This window comes from Limanda limanda, chromosome 8, assembly GCF_963576545.1.
Source record: "Limanda limanda chromosome 8, fLimLim1.1, whole genome shotgun sequence".
NCBI lineage: Eukaryota > Metazoa > Chordata > Actinopteri > Pleuronectiformes > Pleuronectidae > Limanda > Limanda limanda.
The window spans coordinates 15575361-15599061 of record NC_083643.1 but is presented as its reverse complement, the minus strand read 5'-3'; the positions used below and the strand labels follow the sequence as shown (position 1 = coordinate 15599061).

Below are 23701 nucleotides of genomic sequence, written 5' to 3'. Positions count from 1 at the left end.
TATAGACACAACGCCACCATTCTTAAAGGATCCTGTGGAGCTGGGTGTGGATTGTTTGAGAGTCTCTGAGGAGGACAAGGGTCTTCAGAGGCCAAACAAATTATTATACCTACTCCGATGAGTATCTTTATTAAAGATATAGATTCTCATCAGAGGGAATGATAAACCTCTGTCAACTGCTGGAGCCGAATATAACCTGTCTGCATTGATCTACGTTCCTTTGCTTGTGGGAGTTACTGATATTGATTTCCTGGGTGTGTTAGCGGCAGGATAACCACAGTTTCATACTTTTATCCTTCCCTTTAAGTAGGTTTATCCTATGAAACGAATTAGTTATTTGGAATAGGGGATAGGTAGTTTTACCTTGTGACAGGAAAATACTTCATCGAATAATACACATACTGCAAAAGAGAGGTTCTTGTCGGCAGAACCAATGGTTCCAAAGTTTCCATAGATTCTGCATTTAAGATCATGAGTGATTTGAAACATTTGGTGCTCGTGCATTGAGCATTTTCTTGAACAAATCTAAACTCATCTGGATAGCCACCATCTCAGGTGTTTTTCAAGAAGAGATTAAAAACAAAAACATTGTAGCATTTTTATTTGGGCACAGCAATTCAGAAGGTAGTAAACATGTCCTCCAGACCTCTGAATCACACTTCAGCTGCCTTACCTGTTTCCCTGTTGCTGGCTCTGGGGTTGGCTCTGGCTGTTTTTGCCTTGGTCAAAGCTCACTCCCGGAAAAGGCTTTGCTGGGGCCAAAGCTACGAAAGACTGAGCGGCAGTGCCAGTGTCAACATGCCCCATGGTGTTCCTGAGCCGGACAGCGGAGATGAGGTGGACGTGGTGTACACCAGCAGAGGTGGATCAGTCTATCGACGCTACAGCTTCATCCATGAGTAGGACACTGATGCAGACCAGGATGTGGATGAGAGCACTTGTCTCACTCAATCTTAAATACATCCAAACCAGAACTTACAGTGAGGAATGTATTGTGAATGCACACAAATACAAAGATTGACAGGTGAATTGGCAGAAACTTGGACTATGGACAGAAAAGGTCTCTGGTTCGTCTCTGGTTCGACTCCACGGAGAAACAACAAAAAGACGAACCTGGATTGATCTGTCCAAAAATCCAAGAGGATTCTCCCTACCCTGTCTAGTGCCCCTGAGCAAGGCACCTTACTCCCCTAACATCTGCTCCCCGGGCGCCGTACATGGCTGCTCACTGCTCTGTGTGTCCTGCACCAGATGGGTTAAAAGCAGAGGTTAAATTTCCCTCCTTGCATGAGTGTGCTTGTGCATGTCTGTGCATGTGTGTGGGACAAATAAATGTATCTTAATCTTAATCTTCATCTTAATCTAAAATAGTTTAGTAAAAGGTGACATATTATGCCCATTTTACCGCAGTTGATATGGTTCCTTCGGGTCTTAATGAAATGTCTGAAACATATTTTGGTGTTGCAGGGATGGCCTGCCCCCTAGTGAAGTGTTGTTGTTGTATGACGTAGTACCCCTAGGGATTGTGGGTAAGGTACCTGTGCATTGTGGGTAGGGGGCTACATGTTGTGCGGGTTACGAAAACTAACAGAACAACTAGTGTGATGAGTGTGACTCCTGGGTACGGAGAGAAATAAAAAGAGTGGCGGTGATTGAAAGCTAAGAGCACGTCTCCTCGTCCCTAACAAACACGACCGGACGGCTAGTTACCGGCGAGACAACGAGCCTAGACGAACAATAACAGTGCGCTCCCAGCCACGGCTACGGAGCCGAGATACTGAGCCGAAGAAAAGGTAACATTGGTCAAAATACCACAAGGAACAAGGATAAGAAGATACAATCTTGCAACCATATCGTTTTGAACCAGAGTCTGGTGGGCCGGTGGAGCCGGGCCGTGTAGCGAGAATATGACGTCAATTCTGCTCGTAATCCCATTCGACGCCATCTAGCGTATCGTTTCTGACATAGAGGAACCCCAACAAATCACGGGAGTTGTTTTTTTCCAGAGTTTTTGGGACGGTAAACATGCTAGATACCCAAATTAACGTGTAGAAGCACTACAAAAGTGGAACTTTCATAATATGTCACCTTTAATGCCTAGATGAGAATGTGGTGGTATGTTTTTTCTTGAGTTCCTGGTGTTAATTCTACAAAGTGCCTGTGTCTTTATAATACACATTCTTAGAAGAGGCATTTGTGAGTGAAGAAAGGAGATATAAATACATATATCTGTGTATACAGTATGTGTGTACATGGCTTCATTTTTTACTTGATATTTAAGAGGTTTTTGGGAAACAGTGGAAAGATGATGTAACTTAAACAACTATAATCTGTACGCTTTGATGTACATACAAATATAAATGAAATAAAGCACACCTAATGCACTCAGTTCTACTTGACAGCTGGTTATGCTGCCAGAATCTTTTGTTGTCTTCATTAGACACACCTACAGCAAATAGAACCTAAAGGTCTTTGGTGTCATTTATCTGACGAGGCAGTGACATCAGTCAGTCAGATAACCTGCACTGAGGCAACATCACCTGTGATCTAAGGAGACAGCTTCTGTGAGGATGGAGTGTCACAGGGTCCCTAAGTTGAGGATCCTTTGTTTCATCTTTATGGGTATGTTCCTTGCAGTTGTCTTTTGGGGAGCTGGCTCTGGCAAGTGGTCATCGGCTGATCTTGTAATACCAGAGCAGTTCTATACGGACCTGCCCGTCTGCTTAGCCATCATCAGTGGATACACAGAGGGCAAGATAAGTGAATTAAAAGAGCTTCTAGCATCTGGAAAAAAGCATAAGAAGCTTTCGGAGGATTTCTACCTTAATGTGACAAAGGACTGTCCAGCTTACATTAAACAGAGAGATTTCATTACAGTGCCTCTCAGTGAAGAGGAGAATGACTTTCCCATTGCCTACTCCATTGTGATCCATGAGAAAATTGAAATGTTTGAGCGACTTCTTCGAGCAGTTTATGCACCTCAAAACAGCTACTGTGTGCACGTAGACCAAAAGTCCTCCGAAGAATTTCACATGGCTGTGGAGGCTATTGTTGCCTGTTTCCCCAATGTGTTTATAGCTACAAAACTAGAAAAGGTGATTTATGCCTCCTGGTCCCGTGTGCAAGCAGATCTGAACTGCATGACAGATCTGTTGAAGTCACCTGTAAAGTGGAGGTACCTGCTCAACACGTGTGGGACCGACTTCCCTATAAAAACCAATGGAGAGATGGTTAAAATACTCAAGATCCTAAATGGAAGGAACAGTATGGAGACTGTGCCGCCCCCTGACTACAAGAAAGCCCGTTGGCAGTATCATCACAATGTGACCGACAGTGTCATCAGGACAGATGAGATGAAGAGTCCCCCGCCGATTAGCAGCCCTGTGTTCATAGGGATTGCCTACATTGTGGTCTCAAGAGCCTTTGTGTCGCACGTGATGCAGGACACAGAGGTTCAGAAACTCATGGAGTGGTCGAAGGACACATATAGCCCTGACGAGCACTTGTGGGCCACTCTACAGAGGATGCCCTCTGTACCCGGATCGACGCCTGCCGACAGAAAGTTTGATTTGTCAGACCTGCTAAGCCTCGCTCGTGTGGTGAAGTGGGGCAGTTTGGCAGGTGATGTAAAAAAAGGAAATCCGTACCCTCATTGCACTGGTGTTTACAGACGAGCCGTTTGTGTGTACGGAGCTGGTGACCTCCAGTGGCTGCTGAGTCAACAACACCTTCTTGCAAATAAGTTTGATGCTGAAGTTGATGACATTGCCATCAGATGTTTGGAGACAGTATTGCGTTTCAGAGCTTCAGGCCTTGACCCACTGCTCAAAGGTCAATCTTCTACTATGTTGTAATGGTTTTGATCATGTAAGATGTATAATATTAAAGGTATCTTCCATAGTCATTAAGAAATGGTCTATTATAAAATCATAAGGGGTCTTCTACTGGGTTGTCTTAAAATATAATGGTCCTGTCGTATTTCCAAAATATTACCCATTGTGATGGGATGTAAACATTAAGAATAACAGTGGCGGCTGGTGAAATTTTTTTTGGGGGGGGCGCACTTGGGCGGCGCGGTTTAAATAGCCCACCGCAATGAGAGAAAAAAAACTCCGGGGTGCTCCGGTCCTGTGCTCCGGTCCGGGACCCGGTCCGGACGTCCCCGGGGACGTGCTCCTCCGGGACCGTCCCCGGGGACGTCCCGGTCCCCGGGGAGGTGCTCCGGTGCTCCGGTCGCCGGGACGTCCCCGGGGACGGTCCCGGTCCCCGGGGAGGTGCTCCGGTGCTCCGGTCCCGGTCCCGGAGGAGCACGTCCCCATGCACGTTAACATGTGGTTAAAAATTTCAGCTGATTATTACTGATCGATAAAACTACACACACGACACAGTAAACAACAATGATTCTATCTGTCCACTGTCTGTCCTCTACCTGTCTCACTCAGTGCTCCGGGACCGGAGCTGCACCTCCGTGCAGATTAAAAGTATCTGCTAACTATGCAGCTCCTGTAGATCAGTGATAAGGTCTCTGATTGGACAGTCCTGTCAGCATGATGTATAAGAAACCCTTTCATTGGCTGTAGGCGCAAGTGAAGTGCGCCCATGGCTCGAACTGTCATCCGCCATTGAGAAGCTGTCCTTGCTCAAATGTTCCTGCCCCTTTTGTTGGCTTCCATAGACTTCCACTTGCCCGGCGCCCACAGGGAGGAGTGGCTTCTCTCTCAGTGATAATGAATGGCAAATATATTACCAAATATAATATATTAAGTGGTTTTTGACAGGGGCTTACGGTCTCCGGCACACATTTAACGCTTTAAAACAGTACATTTCTTATTAAATTATTTGATATATAATGTTTTTTAACATGTCATTTTTTTTTTTTTTTTTTTTTTTTTCATCTCAAAATTGTAGGGTGGGCGGCGCCCCAGCGCCCTGTATGACGAACCGCCACTGAAGAATAATGGTTTTCATAAATCTTATATCATTTAACAATGTTCTGAGCATTAAAAATGATAGCCAATGTGTATGGCTGATGTTTTTATGGGATTTCTTTGATGCCTTTGTGTAGGATTTCACTTGTGGCTCCATCTAGTGGATTCTGAGTTCTGTCAACTTGTTTTGCCAGTTGACAGCTCTGTTAAAAAATTTGACCAACATATGTTCAGGTGAAATCCAAACATGAATTAAGTGTGTCCTGCTCTCTTTTGATTTATAATTAAAGTATTGATATCAAATAAAGTGCAAGTAATTTGTATTAAAGCTTGTCCTTAAGAGATTTTTAGCTTTTCATTGCTGAACACTTTTTCCTGTAGGAACCCGCAAGATCAAACATTACTCCCACTCAAACCATATTCACTGCCGAACAGAATTGACACAAGATAAACACTTGTGGGAAAATAAAGTAGAAAAAAGCTCCTCCTTTAACAAATGCAGGAACAAATATTGATCAATTGTGTATTATATGAACAGCGAGATCGTCACTCTGGAACAGCAGCAGCCGCACTCTCCGCTTTGCCGTGCATGTCCTGGTCGATCCTGCCGACAGATTCAACAGACCATCAGGTGTCTGTGTCACTGGGATGCCACCACATCAAACAGGTTTAAGATCATGAATCATCACAGTAACGACAGGCTACTACACTTCCCAGAAACGCTTTTCATACAATCACATCCTCGAAAGGGATCATTACATTTCCACCCTTAAAAAGGGAGTTCTTCCTCTGCACAATTCCTGAAGACTATTTTATCCTCATTACCCAACTTAAACACACACAGACTTATTCTAGGGGGTGACTTTAATTGTATATTACATCCAGTCTTAGACCGCTCCTCTAGCTCCCGACAATATAACAAGAACAGCGAAGATTATTAATTCCTTCCTTCAAGAATACAATATGATTGACCCCTGGCGTTTCCTGTAGCCTGATCTAAGATGTTATTCATTTTTCTCCCCTGTGCATCACTCTTACTCGCGCATTGATTATTTTTTAATTGATAGCCAGTTGCTGACCTCAGTCAGAGATTGCAGATATGAAAGTATCGTGGTTTCTGATCATGGGCCTGTAGTTTTGCAAATATCCTTCCCTAAAAAAGTAACTCGGCGCCCATGGCGCTTCAGCAATACTTCACTCACAAATGAAGAGTTTATTAACCATATAAACACACAAATAGATTTTTTCTTATCCATGAATGATACACCAGATGTTAGCAAGTTCACTCTTTGGGAATCGCTTAAAGCTTTTTTGAGAGGAGAGATTATTTCATACACCACCTGGGAGGGCAGGAATAGAAAACAGCGCCTTAAAGATCTTACAGACCAAATTCATCAGCTGGACTGTAAATATTCAACTGCTCCCACCCCTGAACTTTTTAAGGAGAGGTCAGCTCTGCAGACAGAGTTCGACTTGATGACCACCCATTATATAGAGCAACTACTGCTCCAATCTCGCTCTAATGTGTATGAACACTCAGATAAGGCAGGCAAGACTCTTGCTCAACAGATTAGGCAGTCCATAGCCTCTACCCTGATCACAAATATTCGTAAACATGACGGTCAGATCTCTAATGACGAGCAGGAGATAAATAATGAGTTTAAAGAATTTTATTCCTCCCTTTACACATCTGAGGTGATCCACAACCCTTCTAGGCTAGAGTCGTTTTTTCAGAGCATGGATCTGCCTCAAATAAATGAATCATTTATGGAGCAATTGGAAGAACCTCTGTCTTTGGAGGAAACTAGATCAGCTCTATACAGTATGCAGAATGCTAAAGCTCCAGGACCTGATGGTTTCACGGTCGAATTCTTTAAAAAATTTGGAGATAAACTGCTGCCAATTTTACTCACTCTTTTTGAGGAATCCTTTGTCGAGGGCCAACTTCCACCCACACTCTCTCAGGCTTCTATCTCAGTTATATTGAAAAAGGGTAAGGATCCCCTTAGCTGTGGGTCTTACCGTCCAATATCACTCCTGAACGTGGACTGCAAATTTTTAGCCAAGGTCTTGGCTCACCGCCTAGAAGCTACCCTATCTTCGATTATCTCTCCAGATCAAACTGGTTTTATAAAAAACCGCCTCTCTTCTTTTAATATCCGTCGCCTTTTAAATATCATGCAGAACGCAGATCCCAATCAGCCCTTACCCGAAGTAATTATCTCTCTGGATGCTGAAAAAGCGTTCGATAGGGTCGAATGGGGCTACCTTTTTCAGTGTCTAGAGAGATTTAAATATGGTCCAAAATTCATATTATGGTTAAAATTGTTATATAAATCCCCAATGTCGTCAGTACGCACAAATAATATGAACTCCCAATATTTTCCGTTGCAACGTGGCACGAGACAAGGATGCCCATTGTCTCCCCTCTTATTCGCGATAACCATCGAACCTCTCGCAACATCACTGCGCTCCTCACCTGAAATTCGCGGCATATTAAGGAATGGAAAAGAACATAAGCTATCATTATATGCTGATGATTTATTATTATATATTAGCGATCCCCAGAATACTTTATCGCACATTATGACTACACTGGATCGTTTTACCGAGCTTTCTGGGTATAAGATTAATGCTTCAAAAAGTGAGCTTTTTCCTGTCAACTCTGCTGCACAATCACTTTCTTTTAATTCCTATCCTTTTAAGGTGACTTCTGATAAATTCACATACTTGGGTATAGTTGCAACTCAGAAAATCTCAGATCTCTTTAAACTTAATTTTACTCCTCTTTTAGAACGCACCAAGATGACCCTCGACAAATGGTCTTCTCTTCCTATCTCATTAGCTGGCAGAATTAACCTAATAAAAATGAACATATTTCCCAAATTCTTATACCTGTTCCAAACTATACCAATCTTTATCAACAAATCTTTTTTTTCACATCTCAATAAGATCATCTCTTATTTCATTTGGAATAAGAACCACCTCGTATCCGTAAGGAATTTTTACAAAGACCCAAATCGGTGGGTGGGATGGCTTTACCTCATTTCCAACTATACTATTGGGCAAGCAACCTGAGAGCCTTGGCCTACTGGCTTCAAACCTATGCTAACAACGAAGCCCCTGCCTGGGTCCAAATGGAGGCTGATGCGAGCCTCCCATTATCCCTCCCAGCCTTGTTGTATTCAGCAATGCCTATCACACCACGCCGTGTCTCTATTGCCCCCCTTGTCTATCACTCTCTGCGTATATGGGCTCAGGTGCGAAAACACTTCGGTTGGCAGACTAGCTCGCTTTGTGCCCCCATTGTGGCAAATCATCAGTTTCCCCCCTCACTTGAGCATGACTCTTTCATAGTCTGGCGTGAGAAAGGTATTGTCTCATTTAAAGATCTGTACATAGCAGGTATTTTTGCTTCATTTGACCAGCTCAGAGCTAAATTTGATTTACCAAAATCACATTTTTTAAGATTTCTGCAGGTAATGTTTTCATATACGTCTGTTTGTATGAGATTTCATCTTCAATTGTGAAAACCAATTAATAAAGTGGAAAAAAAAAGGGAGTTCTTCCTCTGTGAGAGAACATTTCTGTAAATATATCTTTTATTTGACTCACCAGAGACATTTCTTTAACACAAAATCAATAAATTAGATCTAGATAAAGTTAAATAAAGTCTTAACATTTTCCATCCTGAACAACCTAATAAAACACATCAGGGTAATACAAACCATTATATAATTTGTATCAATATGATATTCTCACTTCTCCTGAAACCTTGTAAGAGAAATGCAGTTTTCATTATTTGCAGAACACACTGCAAAAAGTGGTACATTCCAGGAGGCAGGGTTTAGGACCTATACTGTAACCAGCGAGAAGGGGGGGATCAAGAGTGTCTGACTTGGTTTTACTTTTGGGAGCTGTCATGTTATCTTTATGTACAGTCTCCAGCTGTTTCTCAATTCAGGGGAACATCCCATTTAAAAAGGATTTCTTTAAGTGTTTCATCCAATCCCTGAGAGACAAAGGTTTCAGTGAATGGATCCTTCCTGGCTGTGTTAGTATCTGTGAAATGTCGCGTAGATTGTTTTTATGAACTGTTCTGGAACGCTATCAACTCTGTGTATTTGGATGTGACGTCATTCTGAGGGCCGATCTCCGAGCTGCAATGGAGCACAGCATTACTCTCCCTGGTAGTAAAGGCAGCTGAGAGAGCTGCCACGGTGAGACTGAGACACGTGGAGAGGAAACATACAGACACGTTGGCTGGATCCGAAATAACCCACTCGCTCACTATTGCCAGTCTCACTATACAGTGACTAACACATAGAAGACTATAAAGTGAGCTCATTAGGAAAAGAGAAAGACTCTTGGACATTACTCTGCGCTTTTTTTCTGCCCCGGTAATGATGTAACATTAGATTTAAATGTTTATTTTACACTTATTAATTATATAAGGTTATAAAACATGTTGAATGGTAATCTTTAAATATAGAAATTAACTTGTTTACCACATTTTCTGATGTGATGAGCTGCTCTGCTAATATTTGTATTTGTACCACAGGGCGGGCTGTTCCTGCTGCCCTAGCTCCTCTCGTCTCTCCACCGCAAGCGCAATGCATTTTGGACACAGCCTCGGAGAGGAGTCACAGACAGTACGACCGACACAGACATATCTGAGTTGAGCTCAGCTACCTTTAAACATCTATAAACAGAATGTCTCATTTCAGTTCTGCCCAGAGGTCTACCTGGCCTTATATCACAACATGTATAGTGCTGAATAAAGAGCATAGTATGATCTCTATGGATGTGGCACAGAAGAATGAACAGGTTGTTTACTTGTATCGGGGTAAATCACCATGGTAACTTGTGCTGAACGGCTAACCTGCTGTGGAGCTGGTTAAGTTGGAGTTGAGAGATCAAGCTGTATAAAGGCCCGGCCACGGATCAATCAATTTCATTATAACACCACACCACCATTCTTAAAGGTTCTGTGGAGCTGGGTGTGGATTGTTTGAGAGTCTCTGAGGAGGACAAGGGTCTTCAGAGGCCAAACGAATTATAATACCTACTCCGATGAGTATCTTTATTAAAGATATAGATTCTCTTTCTTATATTGGTGACAAATTGATCAACTCAATATTGTCTGTAATTAAAAATAGAAATTGTTTTGTAATAATATTTAAGTTGTAGTAACTTCATGAAGCTGGCTTGACAATTGTATTTTTCTCCAATTTAGTTAAGGATTTTAAGTCCCCTCCCCTGCACACTTAACATCTTTGATAAATTTATGAACTTATGTTGATTAAATTCAGTGGTGGGAAGTAACGAAGTAGAAATACTTTGTTACTGTACTTAAGTAGATTTTTCACATATCTGTACTTTTCTTGAGTATTTATTTTCCTGACGACTTTTTACTTTACTCGCTACATTTGAGCACAAATATCTGTACTTTATACTTCTTACATTCTCAAAACTGGCTCGTTACTTGAGCAGCGGAGGTTGGCGCAACATGTACCTTTACACACGGCGCACCTCTCTCTCGCTCTCTCGCTCCTGCAGGAGCTCGGTTCAGTCTTTATTATTAGGGCAGAGCACTGAAAGGCACTGACAGACGTGAGGCCCTCTTGAAAATGTAAGGATTATTATTGAGGCAAATGAATTGGCTTTTGAGTGCTTTTATTAGGTGACTTTACATAATTTTTTGAAGGTATTCCTTTTTTGATTCCCATTTGTTTACCCTTTCCTGCTTCGTGTCAACATCTACACATAAATACATAGCTCGAAGCAGCAAGTGGTTAACTTTCCTTAAAGAAAATATTGGAAGTAATTGGTTTAAACAAAAACTGTTGGCAAATAGACTATCATTGTTTGGCCGTGTCTACTTAGTCTTACACGTCCACATTGACAAAACAAACAGATTTAAAACAAGTCGAGATGGAAAAACAAACAACACAACCAATTATATAAGCAATCACAAAAACAACTTTCAGCCAAAACACAACCAAAAACAAACACTGTGTCGTGGACTACTGCATATTCACGCACACAATTCAGGTTTTTTAATGGACCTCGCCAAATGGAACCCTGGGTAATCAGGCCCAGTTTTCCACTCACTATTATGCCAATATAATTTTTGCAAAGATATTATATATCTATATATTGCCATTTCCAATCCTTAGTCGCCCTTTGTGCTGACTCAACACAACTTAGAAGCTGTTGAGTCTTTATATATGTATTGTACAAACTAGTTAATGTGTACAACTTCAAGCAGGGTTGTGTCTTCACTTTGTCGTCCCTACAGGCAAGATACCCTACAGGTGTATTGTCACCTTGCTGGAAACAAATGCAAACACACACGCAGGCACATTTAGTGAAGATAGTCTAATGATAAATAAACAGGCTTACATGTAGATGCGTGGGAAAGCTGGCGGGCAGATATACAGGCAGTTACAAAATACAGCTAATAGACACAAAAGGTTAATTTGGTCTATTAGTGATCTTAGATAGAATCAAGAGGCACTTGTTTATTCTGTTGTGTTCTTTGTTGTCTCTATAAGTTCAGATGCACTTGTCCAATACTATTTTAACCTCAGCATCTCAGGTTCAAAATTTGTAAAATGATACATTATATATATAGTGTTGTTACAATTTTTCAGTCAGTTGAAATCCTGAACTGAACAATTTTGGGTTTTTTTGTGTCTGTATAGGCCTACCATAAAAAGCACTTAGCATTTTTAATTTTGGTACTTGTACTTGTACTTTTGATACTTAAGTACATTTCAACACCAGATACTTTTGATACTTAAGTACATTTAATATGAGCAACTCTAAGACTTTTACTCAAGTCATTTTCTGACGGGTGACTTTTACTTTTACCGGAGTCACTTTCAAGTAAGATATCTGTACTTTTACTCAAGTATGGCTTTCAAGTAATTTATACACCACTGATTAAATTCACATGATCATTTTCTTCTTTGCAGTATTACATGGTAAATAACAAAACAAAAAAAAACAAAAAAAGAAATAAAATGTAAAAGAAGCCAGGTCCAGGTTAAAGTAAATACAACTGAAAACATTACATCCTGTAATGGATGAGGCAGGCAACTACAATACAAGATAAAAAAAGCGATGCTTTAAAATGACTTACTTACTTAAATGGCCTATCTCATTGACTGGTAGTCTTTGGATCCAAGTAACCTCTATAGCGAGTTACTTCATTTGGAATGTAATACCATTCAATGATAGTGTGCCACTTCAGTGCCCCACTTTTATTTTAACACTGTATATCAGAGTTCACACAAATTAGGAGTTGTTCCTCTTTAAATGATGTGTTGTAGTATGAATTAATGCAGAAGAGATACTTGCAAGATTAAATGTTCCTGTTTGTGTCGTCTACTGATGAAGAATTCAAGAGAAGGACCACTGTGAGCCTTGAATCTATGGCCAAACTTGACCATTGTACTCTGAATCAAAATGTAACATATATAAAAATGTCTTGAGCTTTGCCATATCTGGCTTTTGTCCTAACGTCCCTGCTCGAAAATTTCCTGGATTAACCTTGATTAAGTTCCTATTATAAGTTGACCAATTTGGTCTCAAAACATGCTCTTTAAATTGGGTGATAAAAGTCAAATAAGCAATTGTTATCTGACCATTATTGTGTTTTGGATAAAAGATTTTTTCTCATGTTTGTTGTTAAAATCTTTTCAGGCAATTTGACTAATTGGGTACTTGTGTGTTTATGAGGGTGAAAAAATAGTAAATAATGACTCTGTTGATCAACTGAATTCACTAAGAGTGACAGTGTAAAAAGTCTGCAGTAATCATCCATCTCATTATCTTGAACACGCTAAGGCAGTGGTTCTTAACCTTATTGGAGGTACTGAACCCTGCAAGCTTCATCAGTGCATTCACCGAACCCTTCGTAATTAGAAAAATAAAATATGATTTCTTCAAAACATAGGTATATATTTTATTAGTGCACAAAATGAACGATGCATCAGTTGCACACAAAATCACTGTGTTCAAAGAACAAAACCAACAAAACATGAATTTCACACAAAAGCCTAACTCAATGAATATTTACTTTAAATCAATGTGACTTTTGCTGTTGCCTTTCAAATACAAGTTCAGAAATGCACGGCTTCACCTTGGCATGTGCCACTCTCATATCATTTTCGCAACAAAGTCTGTTCCTTTTCTTAATTTTCATGTCTACCATCCTCGAAAAAGATTGCTTGCAAAGATTGCAAAGATACAACGTTTTATAAAATTGTCAACTTGGCATTGCAAATCATGCATTGAGGACGCCTACTCCCATCACGTTCCCCTATACACGTGAATCCATATTGTACGTATTCGTCCAACCACTTTGCTCGTCATAGTAAGTATGAAGGGATTGAAAGATTAAAATAATGTGGCGTGATCAGCTGCAGCCAATGATGGCCAAGCGGACGTCTAGTCTAGAATTATACAAGTGGGCTGAATTTATTTTGTGTAACACATTTTTACTAAGCAACTAAATATTTGTAATCTAACACGGAGAAGAAACGACATTATTAGTGTGAACCGGGCTATACTGTGTGTGTCTTGACCCCAGCCGAACCCCTGAGAGTGACTCACCGAACCCCTGGGGTTTGGTCGAACCCAGGTTAAGAACCACTGCGCTAAGGTATCTTTTAATTTACTTTACAGGACATCCAAGAGTTTGATAGCCTGGGTGCCAGACGAACTTAGCCCCGCCCACAACATTTGTTGTTCGGGAAGTTCGGTCTGGAGTCGCTCCGTTGGGGAGACAATGCTCAAAACAGAAGCTGTTCGATCCAATCAGATCGTCAGGGCGGGCTTTATACGATGATTGACAGATGATCTACAGTGACGTTATCAACCACGTCACCAAAGAGCGCTGCCTGCCGCTGGAGAGCTGAGACATATTTAGACATATATAGTGTTTATATCTATGAGCTGAGATGTGTCGATGCTGCCATCGAGTCTGTTTCAGAGACATCGACAGCGCATTCATTTTGAAAGAGGAACAGAGGAACGTGATCAAGGCATTTGTAGATCGAGAAGATGTTTTTGCCGTGCTCCTACGGGATTCATAAAGAGTTTAATGTATCAGCTGGCCCCGATGCTTTAGCCACACAAGCAGTCATATAAATAAAAAGAGAGTGGGGGGGGGGGGGCGCGCTACGCTCCTCAGCACATATGAGACAAAACACACATGTTGGGACGCTGTTAATGTTGGAGCAACAAGGAAGTGAATGCTTGAAAAAAAAGATTAGCTGCCGTTTCTCCTCCTCGCTGATCTCCTGCAGAGCCATGACAGCGGAGCTCTGCAGCGCAGCTGGCGGATCAGCAGCTCCGTGGATTCCTGGTAGCGACGGATCTCTCTCAGAGCCTCGGTCCCGGGCCGGTAACGGTACCGGGCCGGTCGCGAGGCTCTGAGAGAGATCCGTAGCAGGCTTCTTCACGCCGCCGGCGGCCGGGGCTCTCACGAGCAGCCCTGGTCTCCAGCTGCTTCCTGGGGGCTTTGCCTCCGGTGGAGATATGAGCGGCATTAGCAGCATTTCCATTAGTTTATTTAGAGAGTGAATAAACTCCTGAAACAGACAACTGACAACAACTATGCGTCGCTTGACATACGTCACATACTACGTTGCTCTGATTGGTTGTAGGTCTATCCAATTGAGCGAAGAGGCACTTGGTTTTCTGGTTCGGTTGAAACACGCCCAATAATCACAGCCCAATGGAGCGGTCTCAGACTCATATTCTGACTAGAATAATGAGTCTGACAACGTCAGGCTAAGAGTTTGAGGCAAGCCTTGAAAATTGCCACCATCGGTGATCAGCAGTCAACCCCAGTAGTGATGGGAAGTTCGGATCTTTTTACCGACCCGGTTCTTTGAATCTCGTTCAGTAAAAGGAACGAATCTTTTTTCGAGTCACTCGTTCATTTCAACGGGGGGGGGCTGCGCAACGGGACTGTTCCATAGGCTCAGTCAAGGAAGCAGAAATGATTCGTTCACTTCCCTACTGGGTCTTCGGGTACGAGTCTTTGGATCATTTATCACGTGACCTGCATTGGCTCAGTAGAGGAGAGCTGGAGCGAGGGGCGTTCACTGTCTCCCGGAGAAATGAACACTCTGTGTTTTTAGTATAATAAAGACGTGAATTATATTCGTTCACAAGTCATAATGACTGGTTTTGTTATTTACACTTACAGTTGACTGCAGATCATATTTTTTAAAGTAAACCTATTAAATACAGTACAACATTACAGTTTGTATGGTTTGAAATTGTCATTTATTATCATACTGGCATTTAATTATCACGGCAAACAATTACACTGCACTAAACTGTAAGTGTTAATGTAAAGTGAAAATAACAAAACCAGTCTGTATGACTTGTGAACGAATATAATGCACGTCTTTCTATACTTAAAACACAGAGTGTTAATTTCTCCGGGAGACAGTGAACGCCCCTCGCTCCAGCTCCAGCGCTCCTCTACTGACCAATGCAGGTCACGTGAAAAATGATCCAAAGACTCGTACCCGAAGACCCAGTAGGGAAGTGAACGAATCATTTCTGCTTCCTTGACTGAGCCTATGAAACAGTCCCGATGCGCGGCCACAAGAAAATGAACGAATCTCTAATTGAGAGGACTCGTAACTCCCGAGTCCTTGTAAGGATTCGTTCATAGTGAACGAATCGTTCACGACCGACACATCACTAAACCCCAGTATCTCGACACAAGATGGCAACCATCGTGGTTGAGGGATCAGGTGTTCCAGAAGCTGTTCCTTGAAGTTGATGGACTGAAAACGAGAACCAAAGTGACAAATCTCAAAAACAATGTAACGATATGTTTAGTTCAAAGTGTTAAGCACATGGCTGTAGTTCAAAATAAAAAAGGTAAATTGGCAAACAATTTTGTTGTTGATTGAATGAATTTATTTAAAGCAGAAAAAAGAGCAAAAACATTCAAAAGCAAAAAAAAAAATACCATTAGAAAGTATAACAGGAGCAAATAAGATTTTTCAAATGGTTGTTAACTTAAGAATGTGTGTTCATGATTATTCAAATTAAGAACAAAATGTGAAGTTGGAACAACTAAATTTAAACTACTTAAAAATATGTTTTTATTGTAACAGTTCTTAAGTAAGTAGTAGTTAAAAGTACCTTTGATGGCAGAGGAAAATATCATTGCCCTAACTCAATCTAATTTGTTGGTTAAAGGTAATTTCTTTAGAAGTTGTCAAAAAAGATCGATGCAAACTTGTTTTTGCCTAGAGGATATTTTCTAGGACCCTTCCACTGTACTGCGTCACCTTCCGTTCAAGAGTCTTTTTATTAGAGCACTTTCTAAAGGCTTCTCTGACTTGAGCACCTGCATCCCCCTTTGGTGTAATGACAACTCTTCACTTTGGACTCAAAAGCCGGACTCAGACAAGTGATCTCCAGCAGTTGAAAGGCCGGTTTAGTGTAAACTTGGAGTAGAGAGTAACGTGAAAGTTGAACCGGAGCTGACCGATGAGCCATGCAAGCTGAGGCAGCAGAGTAAACAAGGAAGAGAGTGTGACATGAGCTGCTGGGCGAGGAATAATGCAATTACAAAAGCTGAAACAAACCGTAATGTTGGACCTCGTTGGCAAACTGAATGATCTAGACAGGAGCGTATAACTGCTCTCTTTTTTTTTTTTACTTTGTTTATTTATTTTCACATTTAGAAGAAATTACAGTCAGTAATCCAATAATTGTTATTATTATTGCCAGTTAACTACAAACCAATGAACAAACAAACAGACACCCTCCTCGGCACATACCCCCTTGAGAGTGATAGGAAGATACACAATTAAAAGCAAAAAATAATAACAATAATTCACATTTTTATAAAAATAAAAATAAATAAAATTAACTACCAACCCTAACCACCAGATTCATATAGGTACACCCAGATGGACAAACAGAAGAAGATTTGTAAGGAACATCACTTTATCCAAAATATCTCATGTAAGTGAATAAAAAACCTCACACGAGCAAAATCTTCTAAATTATCAAATATTGTGGAAATTTAAATCCCATATAACATAACTGTAGAATCCAGAAAACAATGTTTATTTTTGCACAAATATTCAGTCAGTAAACAAGTGTGCAGGAGTATGCTTCTTACCTGAGAATGAATCCCAGATAAGAAAATGTCAGAATCCTCTGGAAAACTACGTAACTGGGTTTCAAATTTCTGCATCAGTTGGTGAAGGAGGCCGATTGTTTCTTGAGAAACTGCAAAACCCCTGTGAATAGCATGCCGAGTTGCAGATGGAGCAAATGCATGATGGTAACTGTCTCCATTGTTTCATTTTCAGGGGGAAATAGTGAATGTCACACGTGTGATGCATGCTGTAAGATCTGCTTCGGTCCTCAAGCACAGCATTGTTCATCTTGTTTCAAAGGTTTAAATATTGACTCTTGTCAGTCATGACATTTGATTTGATCATGTGTGTGTGTCTGTGTGTGTGTTTATTTACAGGGTATATCCTGGACCAGGACAGTTCTTGTGTTGCACAGTGTTCATCTGGTTCCTATGCAAACACTGTAACTCAGCTGTGCGAGGACTGCTCTCCAAACTGTGAGGCCTGCATGGACACCATTGATAACTGTGTCAGCTGCGCCAAAGGCAGCTATAGACACAACGCCACCATTCTTAAAGGATCCTGTGGAGCTGGGTGTGGATTGTTTGAGAGTCTCTGAGGAGGACAAGGGTCTTCAGAGGCCAAACAAATTATTATACCTACTCCGATGAGTATCTTTATTAAAGATATAGATTCTCATCAGAGGGAATGATAAACCTCTGTCAACTGCTGGAGCCGAATATAACCTGTCTGCATTGATCTACGTTCCTTTGCTTGTGGGAGTTACTGATATTGATTTCCTGGGTGTGTTAGCGGCAGGATAACCACAGTTTCATACTTTTATCCTTCCCTTTAAGTAGGTTTATCCTATGAAACGAATTAGTTATTTGGAATAGGGGATAGGTAGTTTTACCTTGTGACAGGAAAATACTTCATCGAATAATACACATACTGCAAAAGAGAGGTTCTTGTCGGCAGAACCAATGGTTCCAAAGTTTCCATAGATTCTGCATTTAAGATCATGAGTGATTTGAAACATTTGGTGCTCGTGCATTGAGCATTTTCTTGAACAAATCTAAACTCATCTGGATAGCCACCATCTCAGGTGTTTTTCAAGAAGAGATTAAAAACAAAAACATTGTAGCATTTTTATTTGGGCACAGCAATTCAGAAGGTAGTAAACATGTCCTCCAGACCTCTGAATCACACTTCAGCTGCCTTACCTGTTTCCCTGTTGCTGGCTCTGGGGTTGGCTCTGGCTGTTTTTGCCTTGGTCAAAGCTCACTCCCGGAAAAGGCTTTGCTGGGGCCAAAGCTACGAAAGACTGAGCGGCAGTGCCAGTGTCAACATGCCCCATGGTGTTCCTGAGCCGGACAGCGGAGATGAGGTGGACGTGGTGTACACCAGCAGAGGTGGATCAGTCTATCGACGCTACAGCTTCATCCATGAGTAGGACACTGATGCAGACCAGGATGTGGATGAGAGCACTTGTCTCACTCAATCTTAAATACATCCAAACCAGAACTTACAGTGAGGAATGTATTGTGAATGCACACAAATACAAAGATTGACAGGTGAATTGGCAGAAACTTGGACTATGGACAGAAAAGGTCTCTGGTTCGTCTCTGGTTCGACTCCACGGAGAAACAACAAAAAGACGAACCTGGATTGATCTGTCCAAAAATCCAAGAGGATTCTCCCTACCCTGTCTAGTGCCCCTGAGCAAGGCACCTTACTCCCCTAACATCTGCTCCCCGGGCGCCGTACATGGCTGCTCACTGCTCTGTGTGTCCTGCACCAGATGGGTTAAAAGCAGAGGTTAAATTTCCCTCCTTGCATGAGTGTGCTTGTGCATGTCTGTGCATGTGTGTGGGACAAATAAATGTATCTTAATCTTAATCTTCATCTTAATCTAAAATAGTTTAGTAAAAGGTGACATATTATGCCCATTTTACCGCAGTTGATATGGTTCCTTCGGGTCTTAATGAAATGTCTGAAACATATTTTGGTGTTGCAGGGATGGCCTGCCCCCTAGTGAAGTGTTGTTGTTGTATGACGTAGTACCCCTAGGGATTGTGGGTAAGGTACCTGTGCATTGTGGGTAGGGGGCTACATGTTGTGCGGGTTACGAAAACTAACAGAACAACTAGTGTGATGAGTGTGACTCCTGGGTACGGAGAGAAATAAAAAGAGTGGCGGTGATTGAAAGCTAAGAGCACGTCTCCTCGTCCCTAACAAACACGACCGGACGGCTAGTTACCGGCGAGACAACGAGCCTAGACGAACAATAACAGTGCGCTCCCAGCCACGGCTACGGAGCCGAGATACTGAGCCGAAGAAAAGGTAACATTGGTCAAAATACCACAAGGAACAAGGATAAGAAGATACAATCTTGCAACCATATCGTTTTGAACCAGAGTCTGGTGGGCCAGTGGAGCCGGGCCGTGTAGCGAGAATATGACGTCAATTCTGCTCGTAATCCCATTCGACGCCATCTAGCGTATCGTTTCTGACATAGAGGAACCCCAACAAATCACGGGAGTTGTTTTTTTCCAGAGTTTTTGGGACGGTAAACATGCTAGATACCCAAATTAACGTGTAGAAGCACTACAAAAGTGGAACTTTCATAATATGTCACCTTTAATGCCTAGATGAGAATGTGGTGGTATGTTTTTTCTTGAGTTCCTGGTGTTAATTCTACAAAGTGCCTGTGTCTTTATAATACACATTCTTAGAAGAGGCATTTGTGAGTGAAGAAAGGAGATATAAATACATATATCTGTGTATACAGTATGTGTGTACATGGCTTCATTTTTTACTTGATATTTAAGAGGTTTTTGGGAAACAGTGGAAAGATGATGTAACTTAAACAACTATAATCTGTACGCTTTGATGTACATACAAATATAAATGAAATAAAGCACACCTAATGCACTCAGTTCTACTTGACAGCTGGTTATGCTGCCAGAATCTTTTGTTGTCTTCATTAGACACACCTACAGCAAATAGAACCTAAAGGTCTTTGGTGTCATTTATCTGACGAGGCAGTGACATCAGTCAGTCAGATAACCTGCACTGAGGCAACATCACCTGTGATCTAAGGAGACAGCTTCTGTGAGGATGGAGTGTCACAGGGTCCCTAAGTTGAGGATCCTTTGTTTCATCTTTATGGGTATGTTCCTTGCAGTTGTCTTTTGGGGAGCTGGCTCTGGCAAGTGGTCATCGGCTGATCTTGTAATACCAGAGCAGTTCTATACGGACCTGCCCGTCTGCTTAGCCATCATCAGTGGATACACAGAGGGCAAGATAAGTGAATTAAAAGAGCTTCTAGCATCTGGAAAAAAGCATAAGAAGCTTTCGGAGGATTTCTACCTTAATGTGACAAAGGACTGTCCAGCTTACATTAAACAGAGAGATTTCATTACAGTGCCTCTCAGTGAAGAGGAGAATGACTTTCCCATTGCCTACTCCATTGTGATCCATGAGAAAATTGAAATGTTTGAGCGACTTCTTCGAGCAGTTTATGCACCTCAAAACAGCTACTGTGTGCACGTAGACCAAAAGTCCTCCGAAGAATTTCACATGGCTGTGGAGGCTATTGTTGCCTGTTTCCCCAATGTGTTTATAGCTACAAAACTAGAAAAGGTGATTTATGCCTCCTGGTCCCGTGTGCAAGCAGATCTGAACTGCATGACAGATCTGTTGAAGTCACCTGTAAAGTGGAGGTACCTGCTCAACACGTGTGGGACCGACTTCCCTATAAAAACCAATGGAGAGATGGTTAAAATACTCAAGATCCTAAATGGAAGGAACAGTATGGAGACTGTGCCGCCCCCTGACTACAAGAAAGCCCGTTGGCAGTATCATCACAATGTGACCGACAGTGTCATCAGGACAGATGAGATGAAGAGTCCCCCGCCGATTAGCAGCCCTGTGTTCATAGGGATTGCCTACATTGTGGTCTCAAGAGCCTTTGTGTCGCACGTGATGCAGGACACAGAGGTTCAGAAACTCATGGAGTGGTCGAAGGACACATATAGCCCTGACGAGCACTTGTGGGCCACTCTACAGAGGATGCCCTCTGTACCCGGATCGACGCCTGCCGACAGAAAGTTTGATTTGTCAGACCTGCTAAGCCTCGCTCGTGTGGTGAAGTGGGGCAGTTTGGCAGGTGATGTAAAAAAAGGAAATCCGTACCCTCATTGCACTGGTGTTTACAGACGAGCCGTTTGTGTGTACGGAGCTGGTGACCTCCAGTGGCTGCTGAGTCAACAACACCTTCTTGCAAATAAGTTTGATGCTGAAGTTGATGACATTGCCATCAGATGTTTGGAGACAGTATTGCGTTTCAGAGCTTCAGGCCTTGACCCACTGCTCAAAGGTCAATCTTCTACTATGTTGTAATGGTTTTGATCATGTAAGATGTATAATATTAAAGGTATCTTCCATAGTCATTAAGAAATGGTCTATTATAAAATCATAAGGGGTCTTCTACTGGGTTGTCTTAAAATATAATGGTCCTGTCGTATTTCCAAAATATTACCCATTGTGATGGGATGTAAACATTAAGAATAACAGTGGCGGCTGGTGAAATTTTTTTTGGGGGGGGCGCACTTGGGCGGCGCGGTTTAAATAGCCCACCGCAATGAGAGAAAAAAAACTCCGGGGTGCTCCGGTCCTGTGCTCCGGTCCGGGACCCGGTCCGGACGTCCCCGGGGACGTGCTCCTCCGGGACCGTCCCCGGGGACGTCCCGGTCCCCGGGGAGGTGCTCCGGTGCTCCGGGAGGTGCTCCGGTCGCCGGGACGTCCCCGGGGACGGTCCCGGTCCCCGGGGAGGTGCTCCGGTGCTCCGGTCCCGGTCCCGGAGGAGCACGTCCCCATGCACGTTAACATGTGGTTAAAAATTTCAGCTGATTATTACTGATCGATAAAACTACACACACGACACAGTAAACAACAATGATTCTATCTGTCCACTGTCTGTCCTCTACCTGTCTCACTCAGTGCTCCGGGACCGGAGCTGCACCTCCGTGCAGATTAAAAGTATCTGCTAACTATGCAGCTCCTGTAGATCAGTGATAAGGTCTCTGATTGGACAGTCCTGTCAGCATGATGTATAAGAAACCCTTTCATTGGCTGTAGGCGCAAGTGAAGTGCGCCCATGGCTCGAACTGTCATCCGCCATTGAGAAGCTGTCCTTGCTCAAATGTTCCTGCCCCTTTTGTTGGCTTCCATAGACTTCCACTTGCCCGGCGCCCACAGGGAGGAGTGGCTTCTCTCTCAGTGATAATGAATGGCAAATATATTACCAAATATAATATATTAAGTGGTTTTTGACAGGGGCTTACGGTCTCCGGCACACATTTAACGCTTTAAAACAGTACATTTCTTATTAAATTATTTGATATATAATGTTTTTTAACATGTCATTTTTTTTTTTTTTTTTTTTTTTTTCATCTCAAAATTGTAGGGTGGGCGGCGCCCCAGCGCCCTGTATGACGAACCGCCACTGAAGAATAATGGTTTTCATAAATCTTATATCATTTAACAATGTTCTGAGCATTAAAAATGATAGCCAATGTGTATGGCTGATGTTTTTATGGGATTTCTTTGATGCCTTTGTGTAGGATTTCACTTGTGGCTCCATCTAGTGGATTCTGAGTTCTGTCAACTTGTTTTGCCAGTTGACAGCTCTGTTAAAAAATTTGACCAACATATGTTCAGGTGAAATCCAAACATGAATTAAGTGTGTCCTGCTCTCTTTTGATTTATAATTAAAGTATTGATATCAAATAAAGTGCAAGTAATTTGTATTAAAGCTTGTCCTTAAGAGATTTTTAGCTTTTCATTGCTGAACACTTTTTCCTGTAGGAACCCGCAAGATCAAACATTACTCCCACTCAAACCATATTCACTGCCGAACAGAATTGACACAAGATAAACACTTGTGGGAAAATAAAGTAGAAAAAAGCTCCTCCTTTAACAAATGCAGGAACAAATATTGATCAATTGTGTATTATATGAACAGCGAGATCGTCACTCTGGAACAGCAGCAGCCGCACTCTCCGCTTTGCCGTGCATGTCCTGGTCGATCCTGCCGACAGATTCAACAGACCATCAGGTGTCTGTGTCACTGGGATGCCACCACATCAAACAGGTTTAAGATCATGAATCATCACAGTAACGACAGGCTACTACACTTCCCAGAAACGCTTTTCATACAATCACATCCTCGAAAGGGATCATTACATTTCCACCCTTAAAAAGGGAGTTCTTCCTCTGCACAATTCCTGAAGACTATTTTATCCTCATTACCCAACTTAAACACACACAGACTTATTCTAGGGGGTGACTTTAATTGTATATTACATCCAGTCTTAGACCGCTCCTCTAGCTCCCGACAATATAACAAGAACAGCGAAGATTATTAATTCCTTCCTTCAAGAATACAATATGATTGACCCCTGGCGTTTCCTGTAGCCTGATCTAAGATGTTATTCATTTTTCTCCCCTGTGCATCACTCTTACTCGCGCATTGATTATTTTTTAATTGATAGCCAGTTGCTGACCTCAGTCAGAGATTGCAGATATGAAAGTATCGTGGTTTCTGATCATGGGCCTGTAGTTTTGCAAATATCCTTC

At 42.0% G+C, this 23701-nt stretch overlaps 2 protein-coding genes across 2 annotated transcripts; both read left to right on the top strand.

Annotated features, from left to right (window-relative positions):
* Positions 1-2570: 2570 nt before the first annotated feature.
* Positions 2571-3854, top strand: LOC133009675 (beta-1,3-galactosyl-O-glycosyl-glycoprotein beta-1,6-N-acetylglucosaminyltransferase 3-like). Its single transcript, XM_061077213.1, has one exon. The coding sequence runs from the start codon at positions 2571-2573 to the stop codon at positions 3852-3854; it is 1284 nt and encodes a 427-aa protein (XP_060933196.1).
* Positions 3855-20179: 16325 nt separating this feature from the next.
* LOC133009674 (beta-1,3-galactosyl-O-glycosyl-glycoprotein beta-1,6-N-acetylglucosaminyltransferase 3-like) lies at positions 20180-21463 on the top strand. Its single transcript, XM_061077212.1, has one exon. It carries the CDS (start codon positions 20180-20182, stop codon positions 21461-21463), a length of 1284 nt encoding a protein of 427 aa, XP_060933195.1.
* Positions 21464-23701: the final 2238 nt, after the last annotated feature.